The sequence below is a fragment of the Tenrec ecaudatus genome, chromosome 8, assembly GCF_050624435.1.
Source record: "Tenrec ecaudatus isolate mTenEca1 chromosome 8, mTenEca1.hap1, whole genome shotgun sequence".
NCBI lineage: Eukaryota > Metazoa > Chordata > Mammalia > Afrosoricida > Tenrecidae > Tenrec > Tenrec ecaudatus.
The window spans coordinates 3,503,689-3,516,728 of NC_134537.1; the positions used below are offsets into that span (position 1 = coordinate 3,503,689).

At 50.0% G+C, this 13,040-nt stretch overlaps 1 protein-coding gene across 1 annotated transcript in view; it reads left to right on the forward strand.

The window, feature by feature from the left end:
* GYG1 (glycogenin 1) overlaps nucleotides 1–13,040 on the forward strand; it is a 40,490-nt gene that overhangs the window by 16,337 nt on the left and 11,113 nt on the right. The window contains exon 5 of the mRNA XM_075555903.1: nucleotides 5,223–5,349. Within this exon, the coding sequence (XP_075412018.1) occupies nucleotides 5,223–5,349 (127 nt within the window). The remainder of the gene's footprint in view (nucleotides 1–5,222; nucleotides 5,350–13,040) is intronic.

Consider the following 13,040-nt stretch of genomic DNA (forward strand, 5'->3'; position numbering starts at 1 on the left):
CCACAGGGCCGGCCCCACCACGAGACACAATGTTCCTCACTGACCCATAGCATCACGGGGACAAGAGGCACACGGCACGGGAACTGTGCCCGCCCTGAGCCCACTGCGCTGAAGTCAGATGCTGGGGCGTGCAGTAGGGCAGCAGGGGGAGCAGAACAATGAAGTCCCCAGGGAATGCCAGCTATAGATGTGGGACATGGCACCCCATCAGACTCGACTAGAAACCACAGTCTTTGTGCATCTCAGGGCGGGGCTAGTGGGGGTGAATTGGGCTTCAGTGGAGAGACTTCTGAAGGTGCTGATTGCTTATACCACGCATCGATCTGTCTGAAACATCGGCCTGACCTTGGAAGGATGGATTTGGCAGATGGAAGAGAGATGGTTAAGGATCTCTGGATGCTGAAGTAACAAATTGTTGATGGTATTTGATTCTATTTTCAATCCACGCGACCATTGCGTACAAGGTGACTCACAGCAGTGCAGTGACACAGTGATGCCGGGGGCCATGGCCCTGTCATGGTCTCGGCTCCCTCCTCGGTAGGTGACATGCTTGTGGAACGTATAGGGGCTGGTCAATGGCACGGGCACTACTGACTGTGCGTGAAAGGTGCCTTGGCGGCATAGTGGGTAACCTGTCGGACTGCTAGCTGTAAGGTCAGCAGTTCAAAACCACCAGCCACACCTTGGGAGAAAAACGAACAAAACACCCTATGGGGGCAGTCTGCCGTGTCCTTGAGGGTCACAGTGAGTCCTAATAAACTTCATGGCAATGAGTTTGGTTCAAATTGATTGCTGACCATTGGTTAGCACTTGGCCGCTAACCAGAAGGTCAATGGTTTGAACTCACTAGCCTCCTCTGCAGGAGAACGATGTGGCCGTCTGATTTTCAAGAGGTTGACAGCCTTGGAAACCCGACCGCGATGGGGCAGAGCAGCGTCCTGTGGGGCCGCCACGAGTCAGTCCTGGCTCCGTGGCAGTGGGGTGGGGGATTGTTTTATTGGTTCCATAAATCTTCACTGCCTTGGATCTCCCACATCTTGCTTGTTTCCTGTTGCACTGGTGTTCCTCGGCCTTCCCATGGCACCCAGATGGTGGAGTGAGAGCTGAAGGGTACCCGAGGGCAAACGGAAGAGACCTGTTGTGGGTAGAGGCAGCCTGCCAAGGGCCTCTAAGGGATCACGCTCTCTGGCTCCTGTTTCCTAGACTCATACTGGCTGGCTTGGGAAGCCCTGCTTCACAGCCACTGTCCCGGCCTTCCTGGGCGTACATGTCTTCACTGCAGGACACGTGTCTGTGGTCGTGGGACAATGGAATTGTGTCGCTTTAAAAAGGCCTTAGAATGTGGCCTTGAAAAATAGCAGTGAGAAAATCAGTGTGACACTCGGTTGTATGACTTCAAAACACAAGCAGGACTGAGGCCATGATTAGGGTACATACGTATGTGGGAGACTAAAGAAGGCAAAAGCCTTTACAAGCAAACGGCCTGAGTACTAGTCGCCTGTGGGGAGAGGCCCCAGCGGAAAAACCGGGTTGAAGAAAGAGATGATTTAAACAGTGTTAGTAAAGCGCAACTTCTTCAATTGGATACTGGATACATAGTTTCATATTAGGATCATATGGTTGATGAATTTTTGATAGGATATTTCACAGTAAGAATCGACCATGATAGTTCAGTGTTGGGCTATTATGGACAAAGATGTTACAGATACACTACTATAAAATAATATAATAAATACATGACATAAAATAATAACATTTTAAGCTCACAGAAATAACGGGACACCTTCAGGAAAAGCAGTGGGAGGGCACACCCAAGGTACCAGTACCCTGGCAGTGACTGTTGTTTATTACTGTTTATGGTTTGCATTATAATCACAATACACAGACACGGAGCTGATCATCTTTGTTTTCCACAGTGAACTAATTGTCTGTGTAGCTGTTCATTTTAATGACTGAATAATATTCCAGCGAGCAGCTAGGAACACAATACATTGACCATCCCTCCACAGGTGAATATGGAAGTTATTACAACTGGTCTGCCGATGTAGGACACCTTCAACGTTCTTAAATTCTCCCCACAGATAATTTGGTAAGCAAAAGGAGCCACACCCTGTCCTTGTGGAATTTAGAATCCGGTTGTATTTTGCATTTCAGCCACGTTGCCTTGCAGATCTTTTTATGTATTTAAACTTTTTATTTTGAGAGAATTGTAGCTTCACATGCAGTTCGAAGAAATGATAGAGGGGCTCCCACTGCACAGCCAGAAACTGACATCGATCAACTCAGCTTTACGTAGGTTTCACTAGGTGTATATGCTCACGTGGTGTGTGTGTGTGTGTGTGTGTGTGTGTGTGTGTGTGCGTGTGTGTGCAGTTACACCCCATGTGTGGATTCACGTACCCTCCCCCGGAGTCCTGGCATAGAATAGTCCCCTTACAAGGATCCCTCCGGTTCTCCTGTACAACCATCCCTACCTTCCCCCGCCCCTCCCCTGCCAACCATGAATCTCATCTCCATCTCCATAACTTTATTGTTTAAAGATGTCGGATAATGGGAGAAGCAGTATGTAACCTTAAAGGAGTTGGCATTGTCCACTCAACGTAATCCCTCAACTTCTGTCCAACCTGTGTGTCTGTCAATAGCCGGCAACTGTTTATTGCTGGGCGCTGTTCCTTGGCACTGGCCGGGGGCTTTTATTGCTGGGTGCTGTTCCTTGGCACTGGCCGGGGGCTTTTGTTGCAGGGCGCTGTCCCTTGGCCCTGGCCGGGGGCTTTTGTTGCGGGGCGCTGTTCCTTGGCCCTGGCCGGGGGCTTTTGTTGCGGGGTGCTGTCCTGTATTGTGGATGGACCACATTCATGCGTGGTGTCAGTAGTGGTCACCTTTACTACTGAGTACGTTCTATGATCTGACAGGCCTCCTTCATTCACTTGTTGGAGGGCATTGAGGCTGTTGCTTATTTTGGATGATTGCGAACGAAGCTACTACTCACGTTTTCTGAGATGGGATATTAGAATACGGAAAAGCCCATGGGTAAGACTTCAGGGCCCTGCGCCTCGGCCATCTTGTCCCCAGGTCTGTGCCCACCTCTGGGGTCACCCCGCTGAAGGACCTGAAATGAGCCTCTCATGAAGGGCATGCTGTTGGGCTTTGACAGTTTGCATATCAAAGTGCACGACTCTTTCCACCTAGCTGAGTTAGTTTCTTCTCATTCCCTCCTGTGGGTGTCAAAGTGAAGCCGAGCCATCTCGGTGTCTGTCTGGAACTTCTGAAGGGGAACCTGAGGGATGGAGCCCCGTCAGCCTCGGTCCTCTGCAGAGGCTGCTCCAAAGATGATGGGGAGCTGGCACAGAGGGTGGCTCAGATACCCATGGGCTTCCTCAAACTATTCAATCGCCTGCATGTCAGATCTTCAAAGAAAAAAAAAACTTGAATAGCAACCGTCTCATTGTACTTGCTAGACGTTTAGAAAGGATTGGGTGCTCAGAACAGAGCCACCCGAGGAGGGAATTGGCTGTTGAGTATGCCAGCCTCTCCAGGCAAAACCAGGGTTTCCCCGTGGATGCAAGTATGTACACACATGTACGGAGGGCCTGTTTTGCACCAGAACACGGTCCTAAGTTTGTTTTCCAAGATCACCCGAGTCTGATGCAGAAAGTGCACGAACTACTTGGAGAATTCAAGGTGGCTTAGGAACCTCTCTGGTTCCTTAGTGCCTCTGGCATTTAATGGTTTAGATGTTTACTGCTTTTCTTTCTTTCTTTTAAAGATCATTTTATTGGGGGCTCTTACAGCTCTTACAACAAACCATCAATTGTATCAAGCATATTTGTACATATGTTGCCATCATTATTTTCTAAAGACTTTCTATTTGAGCCCTTGTATCAGCTCCTCATTTTTCTCCTCCTCCCCACATCCCACCCTTGTGACCCCTTGATAATTGATATTGTTTTATTTCATATCTCACACCGACTTCTGTGTGTGTGCATGGTGGTGGTGGTGTTGGGGGGGTAATGTGTTGATCATTGTGCTCGGTTCCCCCTTTCTCCTCTTGTTTCCTCCCCTTCCCTCTACCCTCCTGGCTTCATTCCCCCCATTTTCTGTACCTGAGGGGGGTTATCTGACCAGGATTCCGTGTGTTCTGAGCTCTTATCTGTACCTGTGCACATGCTCCGGCCTAGCCAGAACTGAAAGGCAGGCCTGGGGTCATGACTGTGGGGGGTGAGGAAGCCTCAAGGAACCAGAGGAATATTGTGTGCTTCATTCGTGCTATACTGCGGTGCCTTGGTTGACTCATCCCTTCCTTGTGTCCCTCTGTGAAGGCATATCCCGTTGTCTTCAGATGGGTTTGGGGTTTCTTCTCTGACCCCCCTCGTTCTCAGCAATGTTTTATTTGCGTTTTTCTTTCTTTTGCATGAAGGGTCATGGCTCCCGGTCTCTGGTAGGGCATGAAGCCCAGGGAATCCCTGCGTCGAGTAAGCACCCGCACTGCCTGGTGGGGCTGACAGACAGCAGGGATGATGGAGCTGCGCTGCCCAGAGGTTTGGCCTGTGGCAGGAGAGTGGACCACAGGATGACACACCATCTGTGTCCTCTCCTGATGCCCCATAGTTGGGGCCCAAGTCACAAAACGTCATTATCCCGGTTGGCTCTCACTTGTTTACTGTGTCTATCTTCCTGCTCTCGAGCTCAAGTCTAAAGACTTGAACAAGGCCTACGGGGCTCTGTGCGGTCCAGCCTCCGGCTGCTCTTCCACACCATCGTCTCTTGGCAGGGTCTTCACGTGGTCGCCAGTACCTGCAGTGTTGCTCTTCCCGGACACCAGCTACTTCCCCTCCCTCTGCCTGTGTCCCCCTCACGCTCAGCTCCACTTCCTGATGGACCCCCTCCCAGGCCCTCATCGCTGTTTGCTGATAACCGTCCTCCTCCCGCCCACACACATCCACCAGGCCTCTGTGGAAATGATACCATCTCACAGTCAACAACTGGGACATGGTCTGGCATGCTATGGGCATTCAATAAATATTTGTTCGGTTAATAAATAAAATAGGCGTTATCCTCAAAAACATCCTTAACAAGTTTGCAGTGGGATTTACTGTTTTGAAATGGACTTCGTGCCCTTATTTAAAGGTCTACATATAAAAGAAAAAAAGCTGCTTGTAAAACCCGTGCCCTGGGCCAGAGGTCAATTGACTGTCATCATTTATCCTTCTGTTTCCTTTCAGGTGGGGACCAGGGTTTACTGAACACATTTTTTAGCAGCTGGGCCACCACTGATATCAGAAAACACCTGCCATTTATTTATAACCTCAGCAGCGTTTCTATATACTCCTACCTCCCAGCCTTTAGAGCGTAAGTACATCTGCCATGAGCGCCGTCGGGAAGGGTGAGGGGTGGGCGAGCTGTGTCAGGCACTCTGCCGCCTGAGCAGGAGGGCGGGGTGAGGGGGGACACACACAGTCTCCTGAAAGACGCACTGTCACGGTGGGCAAAGACCCTGATGTTCCTGGTTGTCTCATCCTGGGAGTCCCCCGACGAGGGCACTCTGCGGTGTGAGGGACACGATGCAGGTCATGCCTGCCTTGTAATAGAAGGAAGACCACACACAATGGACAGTCTGTTCTGTCTCCAGGAAACGAGCATGCCAACAGCCCCTTCCCCACGCGGCAGCTGTGGAGATCAGGTGGATCCCTTGGGCATCCCCCCACCCTGGATTGTTGGGTTGGTTGCCTGTAGCATGGGTGGGAGGAAGGCACTCTGGGGACGGCCTAGTCAGTCCACCCGGAGCCCCGCATGGTGTGCTGTGTCAGCGGTGCTGGGTGGCGGGGTCGTGGGGAGTGTTTGGACATGCTTCACATGGCACGGGTACGATCGGGTTCCGGATCCAGGACTTGGGTGTGAGCTTTCTGATAAAGGCCCGGGGACTGCATGGAGGCCTCTGTGACTGCTGCCCTGCAGTGCCATCTTGGCAAGCAGGCGTCCCTTTCCCCTCTCTCTGGATTGGGGTTTCTGAAACTGTCAGTCTTGCAGTGTGTACCCACACCCCCCCACCAAAAATCCAGTTGGTGGTGCCAGGATGCCCGATGCGCTCAAGCTAGACTCTGTTGGTCACAATCCTGACAGTCATCAAGACTGGCCAGCTCCTCTCCGCCCCAGCGTCCTCAGGCGTGCTTGCGAGGATTAAAGGGAGCAGGCATGGAAAGTGGGTGGCAGAGGGGCCAGCCTTGCTTCCACCAAGCACTTGGTGATGTTAGGTTACTAACATCTTCTTTCAGTTTGAGAGGCATGCAGAGCGAGAAGCAGGCAGCCCTTCTGTGTCTGCCCTTTACCAGCTCAGAGACTCAGTCCCTGCCCCCACCACGCCCCCCCCTTCCTCCATTTATAACACAGTGCTGAGGGGGGGGGCGGCGCTGCTTCAGGAGGATGTGCATTCCTACACAGAGAGCGCTGAAACCAGGGAGGGAGTGCTCTGCCGGCCTTTGTGCCACCCGGACTTGTTGCAGTGTTGATCCTGCGAGAGCCTGCGCCTCCGGCTCATTTACGGGCGCTGGGATGGTGATGGGATTTCTGGGAAGAAAGCCTCACTGTCTGGTTGATGCCAAGACACAGCTGTGAACAGTGAGCCTCTTCCTGGGTTGTCCTTGGCAATCCCAGTCCAAGCCGGAGTAGACATTCCTGGTGATCAGGAAACAGTGCTCCTTTCAGTCCTGCCCTTTCTTTATCCAAGGTCCGGTGTATAACTCCTGGGCCGCAGTCCTGTGCCTGTGGTGGGAATGCTTCTTTTCCTGCCCTTTCCTGTCAGCACTCTCGAGATAAGGACTGTACACATCTGGTGTTCTTGCCTCTCTGTTATGTGGCCCACCAACAGACAACCCGCCCGGCTTATCTGTGGTCCAAGAAAAGCAAGCAGGACAAGATTCTCTATCCCAGGGCGGCGGGAAGGCAGCTCATGTTCACCTCTCAGCCCCTGACTCAGTGCACAGTCCCACCTTGCTTGGGAATGTAGACGCCTTCATTTTCATCCTTTCTGCTCATAGCGAACTCGCCCTGTCAGTCTGAGTATTGTACTTGCAAACCTCACTGGCCCAACCCCTAGGCCTGGACTTGTCTAACCCAGGGAAGTCGTGTAGCATCTCACCTTCCATTCGCTAAATTCAACTTGACAGACAAAACAATGAGACTGGCACGGAGAGCTCATTTTTCATCGTGTGCGCAGCGCTGCACTGGGCTCCCTGGGTGCTGGGGCGAGCATGCTGGGAGCTGGGAAGCGCCTTCTCTTCAGTTCCCAGACAAGGCGATCCCAGAGATGCGCGGTTAGTGACTGGCATCCCTCCACTTCATCAGCCCTCCTTCCGCCTGGCTCCTTTCTAATTCCCACGCTCGTCAGTGCCCAGGTTACCTAGTGCCGCTGCAATCGCAGTTGCAGAAGTGATGGCTTCCACCCACGGAAATGTCTTCTTTTTTTAGTAGTTGGGGTGTTAATGCAGATGGCCCATCATTCCATATTTCAATCACGTCAAGTAGAACTGTACAACTGTGGCTACAGTTAGTTTCTAACCATTCTTTTTCTACATGGACTCCTTGACATTGCCTCACTCTTACTCCCATCACCACTGTACCCCCCTTCCGGCCTGAACCCCTATTCTGCTTGCTGTCCCTATCCGTTCATCAATCCTGGATTTCATATACCAAAAAATGGAAAAGTACATAACACAGCTTCCAGAGGGTGACCTCCACTGACCTAACACCTCTGAGAGACACTCTAATATGAACAAACAGAAACTGAACAAAACAATGCAAACAAAACATACAGGACATTTTGGAAACCCAGACCAGGTCCAGCCTGCCTCCTAGGGGGAGGGAATCTACTGACAGAGTTAGAAGTATATTCTTTCACCATCTCAGAATTCAGGGCACCAACTCCAGGGAAGGTTTCTCTCTCTCTCTCTCATCTATCTGTCTCTCTCTCTCTCTCTCTCTCTCTCTCTCTCTCTCTCTCTAGAGGAAAGTGTCCTTTTCTTGCGGGCCTGGTGTTTCTTGAAGACTTTGATGTATCGTGTTATCAGTCTTCCCCGGGGTCTAGGCAATTCTCAGTGCAGGGACCCTGGGTCCAAAGGAGCTGCTCTGCTCCCAGTTCTTTCGGGTTGTTCAGTCAGTTCCTGGCCCTGTTTTTGAGGGTCAGAATCCACTCCATGACGTCTGCCAACTTGCGGCACCAACCCCAGAGCCAGCTTTTCAGGGAAAGCCCAGTTTGTGCTGCGCGGGCTCACACTGATGTATTTTCCACGGAGGAAGAGGAGGCAGGTCAGGCATGAAGATACAGACTTATTTGCTGGAACCTTGTTTTTATTTTTATTTATTTTTCAGCATTCTATTGGGAACTTTTCACAGCTGTCATAGCATTCTACCATTCAAATCAAGCATGCATACTTGTGTAGTTGTTACTAGTTTCAAAACATCTACTTTCTTCTTCAACTCAGCCCCCTTTTATCCCCACCCTTCCCTTGTTATATATTATTATGTTGTTGTTGTTGTTGTTGTTATTTCGTGTATATATTCCATTTTTGCTCCCTGTTGAGGTAAATACTGCCCCAGTCTTGGACAAAGCCACATCTCGTCATCATCTGAGCTGCCACAGCTAGTGTATATATATATTAGCTGTTCCCTCACCCAGTACATCCGTTCACCTACAATTCTGTTATTCACTCACCCGTCTTCCTGCATCTTCAGGGAATCCTTCCTCTCGTTCCTGTTCCTGAAGGGTCCACCGCTGGCATCCCTGCTCCTAATGATCGCAATTATACTTATGAGCATACGTAGGCTGAACTGCATTCATGAGTTGAAACCTAAGCCTTAATGGTAAGGGGAGGAAATATTAAAGAACTAGAGGACAGCTATACGATTCATCATTGTTACACGGCACTCGGGGACCTTGTTTTTATATCCTCAGTTGGATTTCCCAGAAAAAACACCTGGGATCTAAATTGCCAAAATAGTTAGGCTGCTCCTTCCTGGCATAACGAGCGCATGCTAATTTTGGAAACGGTGGTTTATTGTCATGACCATGGAGTATGTGGCGACTGAGGAAGTTGGAAGCAACCCCGTAGCCAGCCTTCATCTGCCCGGAGGGCTGCCAGGACTCAGTGCTGCCCGCGTGCAGCCCAAGCTGGCCGGTGTCAGCTCTCCACGCTGTGACGAGACTGCTCAGACGATGCCTGTCTCACCCACTGGTGGTAGCTTCTTGCCCATTTTCCCGTGTCTGCTGTGAGCAGGTTTATCTTGTGGTTTATCTTGTTCCCCACCTCTTACGTGGGAGGGCGGGAAAGGCAGGTAGTTCACATTCCATTTTTGCTCCCTGTTGAGGTCGACACTGTCCCAGTCTTCTCAGCTGAAGCCACATCTCGTCAGCATCTGAGCTGCCACAGCTAGTGCTCAGAGCCCTGTGGAAGAGCTCTTCCGCTGGGGGCTTTAGCCGCCAACCAGAAACCCCCAGTAGGGCTCAGCATATCCTTGGGGTCTCCAAGGCCCAGTGGCACCATGGTGACCCGGCTTCCCGAGGGCAGCAAGGTTGGTGGCCAGAAGAGAGACCGTGGAGGGAGCCCTTGCTGGTTTGTTCTATTTTATGACCCCATTACACACAGGACATGACACAGCGATTTCACTTCTACAAGTGCAGGTCAGCGACATGGATTACATTTCTTTTCAAGTGGTACAAGCATGCTTGGCTCTCCTCAGCCTCCTTCACAGACCTTCAGTGCACTGAGCCAAAGCCTCCTCTCTCCCCACCCACTTCTGACCCTGCTCACCTGTGGGTTTGTATACGTGCTGACTCTTCATGTTTTAAGCACACGCCCGTTGCCATTCAGTTGACTTCAACTCCAGGGACCCGATGGGGCAGAGCTGCCCTGCCTCGTCGGGCTCCCCAGGGCGTGACTCTTGGCAGGGACAGCCGGTCACAGCTTTCTCCGAGGACCACCCGGTGGATTCAAGTGACCAGCTTTTGAGTTTGCAGCCAGCGCTTACCCTGTGTCGCCAGGGCTCCATTTATGTCTCAGAGTGTTAGAATATTAGTATTGGTCCTTTGTCATAGTTACATTAAGGGCAACTTAGGCTTCATGGGAGAAGAAATAAAACACGTTTTTCCCTTGAACTCCAAGAAACCATGTACCAGGGGGGTCACCAAGGCAGTACTGAGACTTGAGGGCCCAGAATCGTGTAAGCCTAGATGTTTTTAGAACACTGGATCCTTGCTATGACATGATGTTCCACTAAAGAACGGTCTAAGAGGAATTAAATTTTTAATGTGAATCTCAACTACGACAGAGCACATATAACGTCTTTTTCATGTGCATCATTGGACTAAAACAAATCGTAATGGAAACTCACAATAATTGTATCACTTGGAATAAACACTCATACATAGTTTCCAAAAAATCAATGTGTTGTAAAATAGAGGCTCCTAAGTATTTAGCTTACTATGTATAAGTTGATTTTTAGTATCTAGGAGACACGTTCAAAAGTGACATACTGTTTCTGAAAGTATTCGGCACGATGTTTGGGACACGGTCATCTGTCTCGGCTTAATCCTGCACGGACTGATTTCGTGATTCACAAGGCATGCACATAGGCCACGAGGCATTCAGTTAGGATGGACCAGTGGGGAATCAGTGATTTCTAATCCTATGGCTGGAGGCCACATTTTAGATGTCAGGTTTCCAGTGTTAACAGCGGTTTCAGAAGGAAGGGTTTCCCGGCTCCTCCGTCCCTTGTAGCTGGAGCTCAAGGTCGACAGCGGTGGGCACGTCTGGGGTTACACCTCTGGCTGGGGGTCCTTTCCGGAGAGTGCCAGAGTCTAGAGCAGCGGTTCTCAACCTGTGGTTCTCGACCCCTTTGGGTCGCCTAAGACCATCAGAAAACACTTAATTCCATTGGTCTTAGGACCTGAGACCCTGCTCCTCTATCCTTCTCCAGGTGGGTCCGCCCACATGCAGACACGCCCACAGACGAGTACTTGGTGTGAAGACTGACCCATGCCACACCACGCTTCGAGACAAAATCAAATTTATTTGTCATTAGAAATAACTAATATATAATACATAGTTACATATTGTTTTGTGATAAATCACTATGCTTTAATGATGTTCAATTTGTAACAATGAAAATATACCCTGCCTATCAGATATTTACATGATGATTCATAACACTAGCAAAATGACAGTGATGAAGTAGCAATAAAATAATTTCATAGTGGGGGGCCCCCACCACAGGAGGAGGACCTGTATGAAAGGGTCATGGCATTAGGACTGGTCTACAGAATGAGCCTCACGCTAGGGTTAGGCGATGGTACATTTAACAGACACTGACAAAATCAGAGATTAGTGCTGAGGAGTCTAAATTCCGTTTGTTCATAACGCTGTGTGTTCGCTTTGATTAGGATGATCTGTGTTATGATTCTTTTCATCACTTCGTCCTCCTTTGAGTTTTCTCAGTCTTCACTGTCGGGGAGCCCTCTGCATCAGTGTCATGCCGCCCCAAAGACCTACACTTCCTGACACCGCTGCTCACTGCCCCGTACATTGATTGACGACATTGCCTGGTTTTAATTGAGTTTCAGTGTGATACACCTGAAAATTGGTCTCGAGAGATCTCAAAGACTTCTTTTACATTCGCTTACTGCATTAAAGTTTTCTGAGCACAGTCATACCTGCTATTTATTTTATAAAAATTTGATTCATTCATGAAGATCTCATTCAAAATTCTTTAAAATTCTTCCCCACCCCCCCCTTCCAGGAATGGACTTGAGCCTTATTAGGTTCGGCATTCTGCTGTCATTGTGTATTTCTGATTTGATGTCCTCCCCTGGTACCTGAGAGCCCTCGGCTCCAGCCCTCCCCGTGACCATTGTCATGGAAACCCTAGCCTTTCTGTTTTAATTGTTCACGCTTTCTCCATCTTCACCCAAACTCTGAGACTGGTAATATAGTCTGCGGCCGGTGCTGGTTTAGGGGGAGTGTTTCCCCGCTAGACATCTAGCCATTTGCTGTTTGACGCATTCACGCGTGCACAGCTGAAGCATGTACAGCGCATGTGTATCATGCACCATGGAAGGCTCTGACGAAGGCAGGCTTGTGCCCCTTCCTTCCAGGAGCTTGTAGTCTGGTGAGGTTAGCAGCGGCTCAGACGTCCTGAGTTTCTGTCCCACGCACGGCACAGGCTGTGCTGGTCTGAGCACTGAGCAAGCATCGAGCACTGGTTGAATGCTGGTTCTCCTTTCTGGGCACCCGTGATGCCTGCTAGGCCTCAGGCCCAGTTCTGAACATGGTCATCTGGTCATTCTAATCTTATCTCCACATGTGGTTAGCTCATCACATGATCTGTCCCCAGAGCTTCCTGCTGTCTATGCTGCTATCCCGCCTGAGGCTTCATACGCAGGAGAGAAACGCACACCAGGCACGGCCTGGCCTGTAGAGGCTGCTCTGACAGTGGGAGGGTGGGGGGAGGGGGTAGTCAGCACAGGAATGAGTTCCTCTGGCCAGAAAAACATTTGAAAGATGCCAACTCATGATGGAGCCCGGCTATCAAAAGATATAGCGTCTGGGGCCTTAAAGGCTTGAAGATAAACAAGCATCCATGTAGCTGAGAAGCCACAAAGTCCACATGGACGAAGCACACCAGCCTGTGTGATCCTGAGGTGTTGATGGGATCAGGTACCAGGCATCAAAGACCCAGAACAAAATATATATATATCATTGGGAATTAGGGGAAGCATGGAGTGGAAACCCAAAGTCCATCTGTAGACAATTGGACATCCCCTTACAGAAAGGTCACAGGAAGAGATAAGCCAGTCAGGATGCAGTATAGCACCAATGAAACATACAACCTTCCTCTAGTTCTTTAATGCTTCCTTCCTACCCATACCCCCTACTACTCACTATCATGACCCTAATTCTACCTTACAAATCCGGCTAGACCAGAGCATGTACACGGGTACAAATAAGAGCTGGAAGCACAGGTAATCCAGGACAGATAAACCCCTCGGGATC